The following is a 19,399-nucleotide window of genomic DNA, read 5'->3' as shown; positions in this document are numbered from 1 at the left end:
TCCCCGTTAAAGCATGGTAGACAAAGGTGATGTTGTCTTGGGGTAGTTCAATCGGTCTATCCGATTTCAAGTCAAACAATTTTCCAAAATCTTTCAAAGACAATCTAATATCATTATTAAACAAACGAAATTGAACATGAGAGATTAAGGCATTTGATTTTATGACATTAAAACTAGAAATAAATTCTAAAGTCAAATAATCATAAGTATCATAGTGTAATTTGAACAAACCACTCATGCCAATTCCTTTAAATAGTTTTTCAACATGCTTATCAATTCCTAGTCTAGAGAGTGTGGGGTGATGAATAAAACGGGTAGGAATTACCTGTCGTGAGATGAGGTTGAGCATCCGTTGCTTTTGCTTTTGGGTGGTGATGACCACCCTCTCCCACCCTGGAATTTGCAGCTCCGGGTCAACACAAGGTCTTTCTTTTTTCTTCAAATTTTTCTAAGTCTTTTTACCTGTCAAATTCATACCTGTACAACAACACTTATAAATGGTAAAATATCACTCTCCTCACCTCTCTAAAATAAAAATAAAAATAAGAGAAAAGGAAACTAGTCTAGAAAGCAAGAGATACGGGTTGCCTCCCGCAAAGCGCTGGTTTATCTAGGTCCCGCACGACCCTCTTACCACCCTTGAGCTCATTTTGGAAGTAGAGTTAGGAGAGTCTCCTCCACATCTCTAATGGTAGCACCTTCATGATACACTTTCAACCTTTGGCCATTTACCATGAACTCTTTACCCTTGTCATTCACCAACTCCACCGAACCAAACTTGTTCACCTTTGTGACAGTGAAGGGACCGGACCACCTAGATTTCAACTTTCCTGGAAAAATCTTTAATCTAGAGTTAAAGAGGAGAACCTTATCACCCGGTGCAAACTCTTTTGGTAGGATCCTCTTGTCATGCCACTTCTTGGTCTTCTCCTTGTAGATCCGTGCACTATCATATGCCGACAATCTAAACTCATCCAACTCATTGAGTTGGAGAAGTCTCTTCTTACCCGCGGCCTTAGAATCCATATTAAGCTCTTTGATCGCCCAAAATTCTTTGTACTCCAACTCTACGGGAAGATGACATGCCTTGCCATAAACTAGTCTATAAGGTGAAGTACCAATCGGTGTCTTAAATGTTGTTCGGTATGCCCAGAGTGTGTCATCAAGCTTCATACTCCAATCCTTCCTAGACTTGGCTACAACCTTCTCTAAGATCGCCTTGATTTCCCTATTAGAGACCTCAACTTGACCACTAGTTTGGGGATGGTAACTAAGCCCGGTTCTATGATACACACCATACTTCCTAAGTAGGTTATCCAATTGTCTCTCATGGAAGTGGGTACCCCCATCACTAATAATAGCTCGTGGAACACCAAACCTGGGAAATATGATCTTCTTAAATAACTTGATGACTACCTTAGAATCATTTGTTGGTGAGGCTATGGCTTCTACCCACTTGGACACATAATCTACGGCTACAAGTATGTAACAATTCCCATTGGAAGATGGGAACGGCCCCATATAATCGATACCCCAAACATCAAATATTTCAACTTCAAGAATCCCAGTTTGGGGCATCTCATGCCTCCGCGAAATGTTGTCAGTCCTCTGGCAAGAGTCACAAGCCTGCACAAAAGTGTTAGCATCTTTAAACATGGTAGGCCAAAAGAAGCCTGACTCATTAATCTTAGCCACCGTTTTAGTGGGGCCATGATGTCCACCATAGGGTGAAGTGTGACAGCTTGTAAGAACGCCGTGAACCTCCCATTCGGGAACACACCTGCGAAATAATCCATCTGCACACTCACGAAACAAAAAAGGATCATCCCAAAAATAATGTTTAACATCAGAAAGGAATTTCTTTTTCTGTTGGTAAGACAAGTCAGGAGGTAGAGTACCACACACTAAATAATTAGCAAAATCCGCATACCAAGGGTGATGCTCTACTACTGCATACAGGTTGTCATCAGGGAACGAATCATCTATAGGAAGAGAATCCTTACCCTCATCATACCTGATATGTGACAAGTGGTCTGCCACTACGTTCTCTGCTCCCTTTTTATCTTTTATCTCGATATTGAAATCTTGGATCAAAAGAACCCACCGGAGTAGCCTTGGCTTGGATTTCGCCTTAGCTATTAGATATTTCAAAGATGCATGGTCAGTAAAAACAATGACTTTAGAACCAACAAGATATGATCTAAATTTTTCTAAAGCATATATAACAGCAAGAAACTCCTTTTCCGTGGTGGCATAGTTGACTTGGGCCTCATCTAAAGTTTTGCTTGCATAATAAATAGCATGCAAAACTTTATCCTTCCTTTGTCCAAGCACGGCTCCTAGAGCAAAGTCACTTGCATCACACATGATTTCGAATGGAAGGTTCCAATCGGGTGCACATATGATGGGTGCCGATATCAAAGCCTGCTTAATCCTGTCAAAAGCCTCAAGACACTCGTCAGTAAAAACAAAAGGGGCATCCTTAAGCAAAAGCTGAGTTAGTGGTTTAGCAATTTTAGAAAAATCTTTGATAAAACGGCGATAAAACCTCGCATGACCCAAGAAACTCCTAATTCCCTTAACATTAACTGGGGGAGGTAATTGCTCAATCACTGAAATCTTAGCTTTGTCTACCTGTATGCCCTTATTAGATACAATGTGACCAAGGACTACTCCCTTTGTCACCATAAAGTGACACTTCTCCCAATTTAAAACCAAGTTGCATTCTTCACATATTTTCAGGATTTTAGCAAGGTTAATTAAGCATGCATCAAATGAAGAACCATAAACACTAAAATCATCCATAAAGACTTCCATGATAGACTCTATGAACTCAGTTTAAATACTCATCATGCAACGTTGAAAAGTAGCAGGTGCATTACATAAACCAAAAGGCATTCTACGGTATGCAAAAGTGCCATAAGGGCATGTAAATGTAGTCTTTTCCTGATCGTCAGGGTGGATCAGGATTTGGAAAAATCCCGAATACCCATCCAAATAGCAAAAGAACTTATGATTTGCTAACCTCTCAAGCATTTGATCAATAAAGGGAAGAGGGAAGTGGTCCTTTTTAGTGGCGATATTTAATCTACGATAATCAATGCACATACGCAACCCTGTATCAGTTCTAGTGGGAATTAATTCGTTTTTATCATTTTTAACAACATTCATCCCACCCTTCTTAGGAACCACCTGTACAGGACTTACCCATTTGGAGTCAGAAATAGGATATATAATACCTGCATCAAGTAATTTCATAACCTCTTTCTTAACTACCTCTTGCATATTAGGATTCAACCTCCTCCGGGGTTGAATACAGGGTTTGTAGTTGTCCTCTAAGTGTATCCTGTGCATACAAAAATCAGGGCTTATACCCTTGAGATCATCAATACTGTACCCTATTGCCCTTTTATGGGTTCTTAGAACCTCTAGAAGTTGGGAAGTTTGTGGGTCATCCAGTGCAGTACTAATGATCACAGGGTACAATTCCTGCTCATCAAGAAAAACATATTTTAAATGAGAAGGGAGAGGTTTTAGTTCAGGTTTCTTCACCTCTACAGGTTTTGATTCCTGAACCAAATTTACTACCTTCACACAATCATTAGCATCAAATTCCTTGGTGGCAAGAGCTCTTTCTATGTCATCCACCTCCTTGCTCCATATGCTCATGTCACCTGCAGACAAATTTCCACAAAGAATTTCCTCGAAAGGGTCCCTTGCAAGAACCTGTGGTAAGCTTTCCTCACGAATATCATCCATTACATCAAGCACATCAATTAAATAACAATTTTCTTCAAGCATGGGACCTTTTAAAACCTTCCCTAAGTTAAAAGTGATATTATCATCGCCAACAGAAAGGGTTAGTTTACCATTTTTGACATCAATAATGGCTCCTGCAGTATGGAGAAAAGGTCTACCTAATATAATGGAAGTTTGCGTATCCTCAGCCATGTCTAAAACAACAAATCAACAGGGATAAAAAATTTACCAACTCTAACAGGTACATCCTCTAAAATACCTAAGGGGTATTTAACAGAACGATCTGCCATTTGCAAAGTTATATTAGTAACTTTTAAATCACCCATATTTAATTTAGAACATACAGACGATGGCATCACACTAACAGAAGCACCTAGATCACATAATGCTTTATCAATGAAGACATTTCCAATATGACAAGGGATAGAAAAACTACCGGGATCCTTTAATTTAGGAGGGGATTTATTTTGTAAAAGTGCACTACATTCCTCAGTGAATGCTACAGTTTCTACTTCATTAAAGGCCCTTTTCCTAGTCAAAATATCTTTCATGAATTTAGCATATGCAGGAACCTGAGTAATAAGTTCTGTGAAAGGAACTGTTACCTGCAAATTTTTTACTACCTCCAAAAACTTACCAAACTGCTTATCCAACTTAGTCTTCAAGTGACGGTTAGGGAATGGTAGCTTGATAACTGGTGGTGCTTCCCTACTCTTCTCCTGGGGTGCATCCTTCCCTGAGGTTATACCCTGCAATGAATCATCAGAAATATTAGTATTAACAATTTTACCCTGGAGCCCTACAGGGGCATTTGGTACAACGGAATCAGGATTAGCAATATCAATTAAATCAGGTTCATCCTCTTTGGGCATTTGGGGCCAATCGTAGTGTGAACCACTCCTTAGGGTAATTGCATTCGCATGTTCCGTAGGTTGAATTCCCTGCGCTGGTAGGGCTCCCTGCTGACGAGATTGAAGGGTAGAGGACAATTGGGCAATTTGGGTGTCCATGACTTTATTATGGGTTATAATAGAGTCAATTTGTTGGTCTCTACTCTCCATATGCTTTTGCATACTGGTCAGCATTGCTCTAATTTCTGACAAAGCAGGGTCAAAAGATGTAGTAGGGGTTTGTGCTGGGGCTTTCTGGTTAGCATGAGGGTGGTAATATTTCTGCTGTGGAGGGGGTGCTTGTTGTGGTTGTTGTGGAGGTGGAGGATTTTGAACATTGGTGCTACGATAAGATAGGTAGGGATGGTTCCGGTAGCCAGGATTGTAGGTGTTGGAGTATGGGTTATTTTGCTTGTAAGTTTGGAAAGCATTAACTTGCTCCATTGAACTCCTGCAATCTTGTTCATAATGACCTACACTTCCACAATTTTCACAGAAAGCATCGTTAGCATTGTTAGTAACAGCAGAAACATTAGCAACAGAATTAGGAATATTAGTACTAAGATTATCTAATTTCTGACAAATAGATGTAAGCTGGGCTTGCATAAGGGTTACTGAATCAACATGGTGCTTGCCCTTATTTGCATAACCTCTAGTATTCCCATATTGAGAATTGTGTATTGCCATATCTTCGATAACCTGACCTGCATCATCAACATTAAGATTCATAAATCTACCGCTAGCTGCGGAGTCTAAAATTGTCCTTGATGCATTCCCTAATCCATTGTAGAAAGCTTGAATTAACTACCACTTTGCCAAGTTATGGTGGGGACACTCCCTCTGCAGATCCTTGAATCTTTCCCAAGCCTCATATAATGCTTCATCTGGCTCCTGGGCAAAGTTTTGAATGGCGCTTCTCAGTAAAGCTGTTTTCTCTGTAGGGTAATATTTATTATAAAAATTCAAAGCAAGTGTCTCCCAGTTAGTAATACCAAGTGTAGCTCTATTCAAACCATTAAACCACAATTTAGCTTTTCCACATAAAGAAAAAGGAAAAAGAATCTCCCTGATTTGGTCCTGCGTTACCCCATTCCGCCTAATAGTGTTGCAGTATTGACAGAAATCCGCAATGTGAAGATTAGGATCTTCACCCTTAGCTCCACTGAACTGCTTCCTTTCTATCATCGTTATAAACTGGGGCTTGATCTCAAACTGGACTCCCTAGAGATCAGGTGTAGGAGAAAGATGTGGAAAATCCGTCAGGGACAGCTGCGAATAATCACTGAGCTTGCGCGGTGGAGGTGGTGGTGGTGTACCCATCTCTAGTTCTAAATCAGAAGAATGCTCCGAATCACTAGAATTAGGTAATGGATTTCTAGGAATATCGTTACTCCCAGAACCTGCCAGGATCTGCCTATAAAGATTCTTCTGTGTATGAAACGAGTGCTCGATCTCAGGATCGAATGGAATGTAACCTGATCTGGAACACCTGGGCATAAACAAAGAACTAAAAAGACAGATATTAGAACTACCTCAAAGAACTAATGTCCTTTGAGGCAAAAAGAAAATAATCTAGACTACAAAAACAATTAGAAATAAAAATAAAACCGTTTCCCCGGCAACGGCGCCAAATTTTGACAGGGTAAAGTCGTATCCCCTAATCAAAAGTATTACCTAAGTCCTCTAACTACAGTAGATAGGGAAGTAGGGTTGAATCCACAGGAAAACTGGTCTTTCTACTCCTAATTAATTAATTATAATCTAAATTATTAAGGTAACCAATTTATTGTTTTTAATATGAAACTATACTACGGAGATTGAGTTTAGGGAGAAAATCAATAATAAGAAGGCCTGGGGTCACAGGTTCACCAATAATTAATAATCCGGGATAAAACATAACAATCAATAATTAACATTGCACAAATAACATGATTAACAGGCTCTCGCAATTTATTAACCAACATAGATCTAACAGGCTCTCGCAATTTACTAGATCTAAGTTCCTATTGAAAATAGCCTTTAATACTAAATTAACATCTGCTCGATTCATCAATTCAATATTGCTAAACATTCACAATCAAATTACATCTGCTCGATTCATAATCTAATTGCAAAGAATTAAAACAATTCAATAAGAAATTATCATGCAATATCAATAATCAATAATAACAAATTATCCCTTCATATTAATTATGGATCCCCATAAACCCTAGAATTAAACTACTCACATATAATTAAATCTAAAACATGCAAAGTAATAAAGTAAGCCGTAAGGAATTGAAAGGAAGAAATTACTGAAATTAATTGAAATATAAATCGTACCAAGACGGCGGAATTACAAAGTAGTCGAGAACAAGAGTAAGGTAGAGAGAAAAGTCTAGAGAGAGAAAGTCTTAAGTAGAGAGAGAAAGTAAAAGGAAAGATTAAGTCATAAAATTACAATCCTAAACGTACTTAAACGAAAATAATTAACGATCCTAATTAGAAACTAAGTGCCTCAACATCTCAGCTCCTCAGAAACACGCGCCCGATCGGGCTAAGGGCCGCCCGATCGGGTGCGCCTTTATGCTCGTGCTCCTTGCTGCGCACCTCGCCCGATCGTGCTAGGCCTCGCACGATCGGGCGCGCCTAGCACACGAGGCTTGGTGCCTTGCCTTGCCTTGCCCGATCGGGGCTATGCTTGCCCGATCGGGCCCTTGTGGCTCCTCGAGATTTTGGACTTGCGATTGGGCTCGACTCCTCGGCCCAATCCGGATCTCCTATTCGGGTCTTGAATACTCGGTCCAAACCTCGGTATTCCAAATACCGAGCCCTTAATCACCGGCTCGATGGCTCTAGCCGACCTTGGGCTTCAACGACGGTCATGCTCCTCCAATGCTCGTAGTTGCTTCATAAAATCCCAAGAAAATGCTCCAAAGGTGCAATTCCCTACAAAACTCAACCAAAACTACGAAAACACTAGAAAACGCATATTAGTAACAAAAGTGGCTCTAAAGAGCCAAAAACACTACTGATTATGACCAAGGGACAGGGGTAAAATACTATATAAAATGGACATATCAGTTAGGTCAGACGATGAACGCAAAGACTTACCGATGTGTGTTGTGCTACCGCTTGGGTGTTCCTTTATTCTCTGTTTCGACGCCGTGCACTGCTTGTTCAAGGGTTTTCATTGGGGATATTTTCGTTGATTACGCGGTGTCGTGTGCTAGTATGGTTGGTATTATAAATCGGCATAATGTTGTTCGGGATACTCTTGTTGATGTTTGTTATCGATCTGGGATTTTAGCTAGAAAGGAGATTGACATTGGGTTGTCTGGAGGGAACGACGGGGCCCTTAGACCTGCAGATGTGTTACTGTATTCCTAGGATCATGGTCGTGATGTCTGTGTTGATTTAATAGGGTCTTCTCCTTTGACACAATCGGGGCTATCTGACTTTCTTCCGGGGTGGGCTTTGATTGATGCAGCTCATCGGAAATGGGTCAAGTATGAATCTAGTTGTCGAGCAATTGAATATGGATTCCTTCCCTTCTCCTTTTCTTCACTTGGGGAATTAGACAGGGAGGCTGTTGCGTTGCTGAAACGGGTTCAAACGTTCTCGACGACTCAGGACATTGGGGCTCGTGTTGCTGCTCATATTTTTACTAGGATAGGTTTTTCTATAACTAGAGGAGTGGGGGCCCAGATTGTATCTCGGCTTTCCACTAATTTTTTGTAGGTTGTATGACTTTATCTGTTTTTGAGATTTAATAATAATAATAATAATTAGATATCTAATAGATGGTCAAAGTTTTTTCCATTGGACCTCATACATGGAAATTAAGTGAGTAAAGCATAAAAGAATTAGACAATAAATAAATGAGTAACATGTTAGTGATTATATACATAACTTGATTTGCTATAAAACTGATACGGAGACACGGAGTAGTACATTATTTGATGTTTAACTTAGTGGAAATTATGGACCATGAGTAGCGGAATTTTTAGATAGCATTTACTTCGTATGTGATTTTTCATGGCATACATAAGAATTCATGATCTACCTCTATTTTTTTGTTATTTGCAATAAAGAGATATTATTTGTAAAACATATAAAATTTCTTTGTTACTATAATAAAATAATGGATGTAGTATCTATTTTTCTTATGTATTTGAAATATCGGATTTACATCTGTATAAGTGTTTGGGAGGAGATTCTTTACATATGCATAGTTAAAAAGAAATAGTAGTATGAAGTATTTCGTTCTTAATAGGAACTCATCAATTCATTTGATGTATCATGTAGTCATGTACAAGTATGTGTTAACATATACTCCGTATATAATAACATGAACTGAACCCAAACCAAAACCACATGAACCGATCTACTAAAAATGACTCGACTAGAATTGACGTGACTTGAATGGCCGAACCTAATAACACGGATGAACTGATTGCCCCCTCTTAGAAGTACTAGTAGCAATTTCCGTAATTTAAAAGAGTTAAGGAAAAATCCTTTGCTCCATGCCATGCATGCACATATTTGTCAAATATTAGAAGATTTGGAACAGCTTTTTATTACGCGGGCTGCCTCTATTTGACTGAGGTGAAGGATGACACTTGCGGGTAGATTGCAATTGGATAACTAATTGAACGACTAGAAATTATTAGCAATGCCAAAGTCTAACAAAGATTCAATTACAAAGCTAGTATCACACGCAAGTAAGTTAAAAACTAAAGCATGTATCTTTTATCTCTATATATTACGTATATAATTAAATATTAATAAAAATTTATTAAACAGTTAATATTATTAAACTTTATATTAATATAATAATATTTATTTAAAAACATGTATATGAAACTAATTATTTTTGAAATATTACTCAAATTTTATAGTTAAATTGAGTGTATAAATAATGAAAAAAATCAAAGTGTATCAATTATTGTGAAATGAATGGATTAATACATCGCATTCATTCAAAGCTAGTATCACACGAGAGTAAGTTACAAACTAAAGTATGAAACTTTTTCCTCGGACAACTTGAGTAGCAAATGATGTCATGACTCCCAACTATGAGGAAAAAAAATCTTTGAAGGAACTCCTCAATTTCACATGAAATTTTGTTGTATGATCGATAGTCAATATTTTGCATGTGTAGTCAACCCACTTGTTGTCACACTCATGGGAATCATCCTTTTCTCTTACGTAGTAGTAATCGTGCTTGTACAAAGGAAAGTAAGAAATTTCTCGTGCTCTATTCCTTTTCCAAACTCATTTAGGTTGACTAAGGGTGTATTCTGATTTACCGAATTAAACTGATTGGAGCCAAACTGAACTAAGCTAATTGGAGCTAAACTGAACTGAGTTGAAATGAATTATTTATGAGAGAAGGAAGTTAGGAACTGAATTAAACTAAACTAACTAAAGCTAAACTGAACTGAAATTAAGATGAAGAGAACAAGCCCTAATAAGCAAAAAAAATGTTACTAGTATTATTTTATTCAATGGATAACAACTTAGTCTTAAATTTATACTTGTAGATTACTACCTTGGTTCCTAAAAAATTTACTTTGTATTTTTCATTTGTTTTCGTTCTGTATTCTACTATTATTTTGCTTTGTTTTCACTTTTAGTTTTGTTAGTTCTCTTTGTCAAAAAAAAGAAGTAATAATCTACTATTATTGGACGTATAGAATACATCTATACACGTTCTGTATTTCTTATAGTACTTTTTTTTGTTTGGGCTTACTTCCCTATATGTGTGTACACACGTAATGTATTGGACAATGACGTAATTAACTTTGGGTTAGAATCTTGCCCCAGGTACCTTTAAAGTTCATTTAGCATCAAAACTGATGCTCAACTGCTCAAGCACAGAAGATAATGCTTGAAAGGGCAGAAGAATTTCTAAACCACCTGCAAGTCGTCATGTTTTGTGTGTCATATTCTTAATGTAAGATGCTGAAAGTCAAATGTATGGTGGTCATTGAATCACATAAGGAGAAGCTAACACAATTGCCGTGGTTTGGGATGCAGATGGGATGAGCTATATAATTCATTTGGCTGTGCCATATGCACCAAGGAAAGCTGAAGAAGCAGACCATCAGGCTGCTATGAGCTTATGCATTGCCTTCTGTTGTTGGTACTGTGTTTACGGGTTTATCTGTATGCTGCGTTCAAGGACTGGCGTGGGAAAAAACATGTAGATATGCTGTCCAAAAGTCAATCCGGATCTCCTCTTCGGGTCTTGAATACTCGGTCCAAACCTCGGTATTCCAAATACCGAGCCCTTAATCACCGGCTCGATGGCTCTAGCCGGCCTTGGGCTTCAACGACGGTCATGCTCCTCCAATGCTCGTAGTTGCTTCATAAAATCCCGGGAAAATGCTCCAAAGGTGTAATTCCAAAACGCATATTAGTAACAAAAGTGGCTCTAAAGAGCCAAAAACACTACTAATTATGATCAAGGGACAGGGGTAAAATACTATATAAAATGGACATATCAAACTCCCCCAAGCCAAACCTTTGCTTGTCCCTAAGCAAAGAGCTCCTCAATGAACAATAAAACATGCCTCACCCCAATATAAAAATCAAGCACAAACGATTCAAGGCAAATCAGGTGAACATGCTTCAAAATCAACCAATCTTATTCACCTAATCACCCTTCCTCCCCAACAATTGTCAAGTAGAGCAAACCACAAGAGCATATAGAATTCAAGACTAGTGCTCACACACTCAACTCTCATATATGTGGCGAGTAAAAGATGTACTCGATCGCTCTCCGTCCCAACCCCTTTATGTGAACAATGCCCTCCCAAACTCACTCACTCGTGTGTTTAAAAAGACATACACTCAACCTATTAGTCAACTCGGAATATATCAAGTCATAACTTGCATTGATAAACAACACTTTCACATTTACACAACTCTATGCACAAGGTCGGAAGGTCTTTAAAGCTTGTAATGTAAGCCTAGGGTAAAGGGTAGGATAAATTTAGGGAAATATGTGAGAGAAAAGCTATGCATTAAGGGAGCCAAATCCTAACAAACCCATGATCAAAAATAATGATCATACACATCTCCAACATAACCAACTCCAACAACAATCCACCAAATATACTCCAAACAATATAAACAATCCCAACTCTTACAATATCACTCATAAAAATATGATAAAATGGAACTAGAGTGAATAACAAATTTTGAACTCAAACTTGAAATATTTTCATTGAAACTCAACTTTTTTTTTCTTTTCTTTTGATCAACCTTCACTTAGAACATTTGAACATTAAACACTTTTTTTTCTTTTTGCACTTTTTTTTCTCTCTTTTTTTTTTTTTTTAGAAGTTCACTTTCTTTTTTTTTTCAACATATTTCTCACTTTTTTTTTCTTGAACTTCTTTTTTTTTTCATCACACTTTTATTTTTCCAAGGATATTCAACTTTTAAACTCATCAAAACAAAAATATAATCAAGAACAAAATACTTCTCAAACCCACCCAAATTGTGCAAATAATGTGCACACTACAAACTCCCTCACCTCACTCACTAATAGCTCCCCCAAGCCAAGCTTGGGACTAGTAACCAATGGGGCAAACATGGCTTGTAATGTGGCTAAAAAAAATAAAAAGTCAAGGCAACAACATGGGTAGCAAGAAGGGAACAAATGTATCTAAATAAATCTGAAGGCTACCTAAAAGAACAAATGCCTTCATCCTCCACATGTGCATAATATTGAGTCATGAAACACTACTCATAGTTGCAAACCAATACTCAAATTCATTGACATACCAGGAACTAACACACATTCCTAACCAAATCAACTAGTCAAGCACTATATTCACAAGTAGTTGGACAAAATTGACGCAAGTTTAGGAATCCAAGTGATTAAACTTCAAATCATGATCAACAAATCCACAATGCTCAAAATCAAATACCAAGAATCAAAACAATTTTTCTCAAGTATGGGGCACAAGGAAGCATGATTTACAATTCATTGGTTCGTATTTTTTTTTTTTGATTTTTTTGATTTTTCAATTTTTTTTTGTGTTTTTCATATAAGGAAAGCAATAAAACTAAACTAGAAAGTGTAGACACCCATTTTTGTCTCCCCAAAACCAAACCCAGTGATGAATGCCTTTCACGTTGTGTTATTATCGAATTAGGTGAAAGAGGTTTGAAAGTCGAGTGATGCGGTTTAGTTTTAATAAAATTCTTTTCTCTCTGTTTTTGAAAATGATTTTATTTGAAAATAGTCGAACCAGTTTACGTTTGGTCCATGATTAGGGTCCAATAATAGTGTAGTTGGATGGGGTTTGAAAAGATCTTTCCAACGATATATTATAAGATCGATTCCGATGAATATTGAGGAAGTTATGGCCAAAATACTAAACTGGGCCTGGTTAATTATTTTTAAATGCGGCCCAATGATCTAGAGGAAGGCCCAATGTTAATTATTATTCCTAAAATTATTAGGATTAATTATAGTATTCTAGAAGTTTCTAGAAGGTTCTTTTTAATTCTAATATTATTAGATTTAATAATTAATTATCTTTTAATAGATTTTTATTTGGAATAAAATATCGTTTTGTTATCTTAAAAAATATATTTTATCTTCTGTACGGATTCCGTAGATCAAGTTGATTAAAGATCAGATTCCGCGTGAAGAAAAACGCGCTAATACAGGTTGTCGCCAAACGACAAGTCTGTCGCCGCGCGACAGACCCTGTCGCCTCGCGACAGACATTGTCGTGTCGCGACAGAGTTAATTCCTGGCGACAGCGTGGAGTTTTATTCCTTATCAAATTCTATGTTTTTCCGGATTATTTTCATTATAAATAGCGTCCGAATCCCTGTTTTCAAAGATCATTCACAATTATCAACATTCACAATCATCAACTCTTTCTTAATTCTCTCTATTTTCTCTCTAAGCAATATAGCTTAATTCTTTCTTTCTCTCTTTCTAAACTAGCTTTTTTCAAACAATATTCCGCATTCACAAGACTTAGAGTCTCTTAGCCAAGTTCGAAGTTGCCTTCGCCCTAGACGTGAAAGGTTGATATTTTCTGAGGGTTTGGTCCAAAACTAGTCAAAACTTTATTTAATTTGATTTGATTTAGTTCTTTAATTATTCTTTATTGATTTTCATTGAAGTTTACTAACTTGTGTATTTTGTTATTAGAAAGAGGTACGAGGCTTCAAAGTATGTAATCTTATTACTCTCTTTCAATATAGAAAGCATGTTTATTATTGTTTTATGATTCCTAGTATCATGTTAGGATGTTATTTTATGCTTTCTAGTATCTTGTTAGGATGTTATTTAATGCTTTCTAGTATCATGTTTAGGATGCCTTTACTCTTTCTAATATCATGTTAGTACCATGTTAGGTTTAAAGCTTTGATCTTTATTGTTTAGCGACATGCTAGGATTGGTTATTAATCTTGTTAGTATCATGCCTAGGATCTTGTTATTATTAAGCTTTATTATATCATGTTATTATCATCGTTGTTATTGTTTATTGTTTATTATGTTGCTTGATATTATTTATGTTTTATTGTTATTGCTTGATCACGCCTTTTATGCAGGTTTAAAGGGAATTTGTACTTGAAATCACGCTTAATAAGATAATTATTAATTTGGTTTAGGCTAATGTGATTTTAATTCAAGTGATCGCCAATAATAGTATTATTTGTGCATTAATATTCAACCAACATAGATAAGCAGGGTAGGTTTAATATAATGTTTTTATGTTATTCGAAAAGCGCACATGAATACGAGTAGAACAAAGTAGAGGCCTATTTTTATAGGGCGGGTCCTTTCTTTTGTAGATTGGATTCGTACCCTCATCCCCGGAACCTGTTTGGTTCAAGACCTTATGGAGTAGTTGATGGTCCTTTTGGATTGTCTTTTGGGTTTACAAGTCCCTAAAACTTGTTGGCGACTCTTTTTGCTCTTTGTCTTTCCCTTTGGAATGCCACCGTACTTTAGTGTATGATCACAGTGGGGTTCAAGTTTGGGGTTATCGTAATGCTTGAAATATTCCCTACAGTTTTTGGCGACTCCGCTGGGGAGGATTTCTATTTATATTCCTGAAATTTATTTAATTTTGGCAATTATTTAGAATGAGCGGATGAGACTCGAAAAATTCTAAGTATTTCATGTGCGTGATTTGAATAACATTATTGTCATATGCATTAAAAGGTCCTCATGGGAGCACCCCATGAGTCAATCCATTGGAGTTTTACACGTAGGAAATTTGAGAAATATCTTTCATGACTAGAATCGAAAAGATGATGCGAAATCTGGAAAATTCGAAGAACACAGAAACTTGCCAAGGCATGTAGGAACTAGCGTCTAGAAAACAGGGCTTGTCGCCCGTAAAAAGTTTCTGTCGCCTGGCGACAGTTCTGTCGCCTTGCTTTTTTGCGGCGACAGTCCCTGTAGTCTGGCGCCAAGTTCTTCCAATACCGAGCCAGGGGTCTGCCTTCTTGCTTTGACCATTTCTAGTGTTGTTGGCTCGATTTTGCTTATTGATTGAGTCATTTTCTCACTTTTCTGAACCCATATGTGTTCTACATATGGATATAACCCTCTGGGGGTTCCTGCTTCACCTGCCCAATGGAATATTCCACTATCATGTGCAAAGTTCAGATTTGGGTACGTGTAATGTTTGTGAATCCACCAAACCATGGAGTCGAGTCCGATTTCATCACGCACTCGCGGAATCCTGTCCATTCGCTCCAACCCTCCCGGTAGGCTTGTGTGCAATGCATATGGATTCTTAACCATGGACCTTTATGACTTAACCCATATCCTCGACCTTCAGAGAACTAGAGCCATGGTTAGGTTGCAAACTCATCTTGTGACTATGTGAACTACTTGTGCACCCTTGCTTGTATTTATTATATAAAGGTCGCCTTGTTGGATCTGGATCCACCATGAGCTGTCAAATTATGAGCAAATCATCATACATTGTTACAGATAATCACTTCATTTTCAATTAACACAAAATTGATAAAAGTGCCTAACGATCAAATCTATCTCCAATTGTCTCTTTCTAGGAATTTAGAATTGTTGGGTTTTATTCAAGTTTCCTGCAAGTGCAGGTTATCCACTAAAAGTAAAATGAGTTGAGCTCAAGGTGATCAGCACTATTAGCATGATACTTCGTATATATATTTTGTTTGATTGATGAGGGAGGAAAAATGGAGAAGGAAAGTTAAAAAGTGCACTTAAAGTTGAGAGATTATACCTTGATCAAGTTTTGTAACTGCAGTGAATTGCTAGGAAGCAGCGGTTGTTTCCCCTCTCTCAAAAGCTGATGCATTGCATCTGGCAATGATGAACCTCGCAAAAGCTCATAGATAGAAACCCCCAGTGAAAATATATCAACTTTATCAAGATGATCATACTTCTCGTTCAAAATCTCTTGAGGCATATAGCGTGCATCACCTTCTTCAATGGGAAGACTATTATCTAGTAGTGTGGCACAACCAAAGTCACCAAGCTTATAGCCACCATTTTTAACATAAATGTTTTCTGGCTTTACATCTAAATGAGCAATTCCTCCTGCATGTATGTATTGCAATGCTCTGGCAATCTGCAAACATAAGTTTTAGGAATGTGGAACTACAAGGAATAATCTTACTAGAACACCAACAAGCCACCAAAAGAACATACAAAGATCAGTTGAAAAAGAAAACAAAATAACGCCCAAAGCCAAAAATAGAAGAAAAACAAGGTATATGGTAAATAAAAACTAAATCAATGCAATGAGATAAAATTCATTTTATCCAGCTTAATAATGAAAATTGCACCGAAATTTCAGTTCAAAGAGGCAATCATGTCAGGTTGGATAGCTCATCAATTTAACCTTAGAACAACATGGCAACATTGTCGAGGCAAAAGTCAGAAGAAAAGGCTACCTGTAAAAAAACCTCCAAAACTTCTTCCTCAGTAAGCGAGCAAGATGTATTATAACTGGAAAGACTATTGTCACAAAGCTCCATTTGTATATACAGTTGCTCATTTTCAAACCAGGAAGTGTGATAAGCAACTATATTTTCGTGAAATCCTGCACCAAGTGAAATCATCTTTCAGACCATTTATCAAAGTCAACAATAAAAATATTGCTAGCATCTTTGAGACAGGTCTCATTTGACAAACCTAGAGCAGCCAGTGCTTGAACTTCCATCAAAGCTTTCCGCCTGCAGTAGACAATTCAAAAAAGCAGTTGCCAGTTAATAAGGATTGACAATCCGATGAGTGAAAATGAATTACTTCAGATTCTAATGAAAAGTGAATATACCTCTCTGTGTCTAGGCACAATTGCTTAGTGCTACGTTTTACAGCATAGAGGCAACCATCAATTCTCTTCAAGACTTTATATACATGACTGAAGTTTCCATTTCCAATTTGCTGAGAACAAGGAAAATATTTAGTATTATTTAAAGCTTACTTTTATTTGCAATTCCGTATTTGCATAATATCTGGCAACTGCTGACAATACCTCTATTTCTTGGAAGTCGGTACAGTAGCGTGACATGCTTTCAGCACCAGCAGACGCAGAGAGATAACCTAAGCAAAATTGTACAAAATTTATTCTCACTATCTCATAAAATAAGCACCATATAACCAAGAGAACTTCCACACATCAAAAGATTTTCAAAAAAAAACTAGTGAGTAAACCTTAAGAGACTAAAAAGGACCTATAAAGTGGAAAGTAGAAGTAGCTAGAGAGTCAACATAAGGAAAAACCTGAACACTTTGTTCTCCAACTTCCAAATGGATCCACATCCATTTCCACGGCATCCTTTATATAAGGGTTCTTTATACAGGGAGGTGGCATAACACGGCAGCGTAAAGCAATAGCTGACTTCGGGACATAATTAGGACCATTGTCCAATGCAGTAGCTGCGGTTTTTCCTGTCTTGTTTTCATTCACATAATTTGCATCATTTGCAAGTTCCACTGCCTGTTGATGATCCAACATAGAAGCTGGAGATTTTACAAAGCTGCCATCTGTTGAGATTATGAAAAATTCAGTGATGAAGGTATTAAAAAATTTATTGAGTTTGCAAGTAAAAAGTTAGTAAAGAACTAAAGATGCTATATAGAGTAAACAGATAAAATGAAATCAAACAAACTAAATAAATGGACCATTCAAAACTACAAAAAGGAAAACAAATGAACCATACATTTCTTTTGAAAACCATTAGAAACCCAAATTGACCAGGATAGTTTCACATTTTTATAAACCAAATCGACAGCCAAAGTTGTGAAATGAGAGAAGTACATATAATGACCACATTATATCACTAGTTTGAAACAAAAAGTATATGGAAGCAGGAAGCAGATCTTTTCAAAACACATGGGTAGAGAGTCAAGCAGCAGTCCCCATTCCTAGCAATCAAAACACGAATATCCAATAATAAATTGGTCGGGCAATTGTTACAAGTTTACAACTATATATTGGATTCCAACATTGATGGATAAATATCTAGGACATGCATTCTGCCCATTCAACAACCAAGACTTCAAAAGAAGCCCCATCAAGAACACTTCTAACAATAACATCGATAAGTACAGAGAAGGAATCCAACAACGCATTAAATACATCAATATCTTGCAAAGCCCTCAACTATATTGGCAAGTATGGTCTAGAGATGACTACGACACTAACATAACGAGCTAGAGAGCATGATTAGAAACTTTATCATGAACTACTATCAAGCTAAGAGAACGACCTTAATCAAATGACATAGACATAATTTATTACCAAATTTAGAAAGAAAAATAAAAAAAAGTCCAATGTAATGCTATAAGCTTGCAGAGAACGCAATCACCTTCCTTTAATCTTCTACTCTTGACAGTCTTCAACTTCTCCGGTGAAGCCGGACATGAAATATGTTCCTGCCAATAGAATTAAAATGCCCAATTCTCCATCACACCAAGACAAACCAAGACAAAGATAAAACTAAAAAAACCAACCTTGAAAGTATCAGTACTCACCTTATTGGCATCAAAATCAACAAATAAATTCTGACATTCCGGAGTAATGTAATCAGGTGTGCTGCAAACAATTTCCCCAAAAACAAAATTACTTGAAAACCCCAATTACCAATTTCAATCAACAAAGCAAAAATCACTCCTATCAAGTAAACCCTAACCTAATTAAACCAATACCCAAATCAAAATCAACAATCAAACAACCCAATATAACCTCAAAAACCCATTAAAAACACAATTATCATAGAACACAACCCAATTAATCAATTAATTAAAGATATTAACTTTAATTAAAAATCATCAATAAAATCAGAATACGAGCTGTACCAGAAAAAATCCTGACTAAGAATTTCGGTAGAACCAAAATCGGAGGCATCGGCAGCGGTGGAAGCGAGCTTAGAAGAATCAGATTGAAGATTGTTGTTAGAAGAAGCGTGAATTTGAGGGTGTTGTATAAGAGGAGGACGAGAGAGTAGAGATTCAAGAGGTCTAGTGAGAGAAAGTTTGGGTTGTTTTCTCTCTCTAACTGGGTTTCTCCTTTGACCTCTCTTCTTCATTTCTGGTAATGGAGAATGAGAGGAGTGAAAATGGAAGAGAAGGGTTTTTTGGTTTTGGTGAAAATACTCAAAATAAATGAAAATCAATTCGAATTTGCGCGGGGTGTGAGGGACTGTCAGTGACTCAGTGGTCACTTGATTGTTGAGAACTTGAGATGGAGTGAGCTTTTTCTGATTTTTGTCGTTTTAGTGGGAAATTT

At 37.1% G+C, this 19,399-nt stretch overlaps 1 protein-coding gene and 1 non-coding gene across 2 annotated transcripts in view; one reads left to right on the top strand and one right to left on the bottom strand.

Moving 5' to 3' along the window:
• The window catches only part of LOC145570988 (wee1-like protein kinase), a 42,156-nt gene extending 22,957 nt beyond the window's left edge, over nucleotides 1-19,199 (bottom strand). Inside the window, exons 1-10 of the mRNA XM_081630098.1 lie at nucleotides 18,970-19,199; nucleotides 18,646-18,706; nucleotides 18,480-18,546; nucleotides 17,392-17,655; nucleotides 17,144-17,211; nucleotides 16,943-17,052; nucleotides 16,801-16,841; nucleotides 16,560-16,708; nucleotides 15,887-16,234; nucleotides 15,514-15,577 (exon numbers count right to left, since the gene is read on the bottom strand). Coding sequence (XP_081486224.1) covers nucleotides 15,514-15,577; nucleotides 15,887-16,234; nucleotides 16,560-16,708; nucleotides 16,801-16,841; nucleotides 16,943-17,052; nucleotides 17,144-17,211; nucleotides 17,392-17,655; nucleotides 18,480-18,546; nucleotides 18,646-18,706; nucleotides 18,970-19,199 — 1,402 coding nt within the window. The remainder of the gene's footprint in view (nucleotides 1-15,513; nucleotides 15,578-15,886; nucleotides 16,235-16,559; nucleotides 16,709-16,800; nucleotides 16,842-16,942; nucleotides 17,053-17,143; nucleotides 17,212-17,391; nucleotides 17,656-18,479; nucleotides 18,547-18,645; nucleotides 18,707-18,969) is intronic.
• LOC145573565 (small nucleolar RNA R71) lies at nucleotides 5,467-5,573 on the top strand. Its single transcript, XR_014097551.1, has one exon. It is a non-coding gene; the product is annotated as a small nucleolar RNA R71 (small nucleolar RNA).
• Nucleotides 19,200-19,399: the final 200 nt, after the last annotated feature.

The sequence above is a fragment of the Chenopodium album genome, chromosome 12 (assembly GCF_948465745.1).
Source record: "Chenopodium album chromosome 12, dcCheAlbu1.1, whole genome shotgun sequence".
NCBI classification, from domain to species: domain Eukaryota; kingdom Viridiplantae; phylum Streptophyta; class Magnoliopsida; order Caryophyllales; family Amaranthaceae; genus Chenopodium; species Chenopodium album.
The sequence above is the reverse complement of the archived record's forward strand: the minus strand, read 5'-3'. Positions and strand labels throughout refer to the sequence as shown.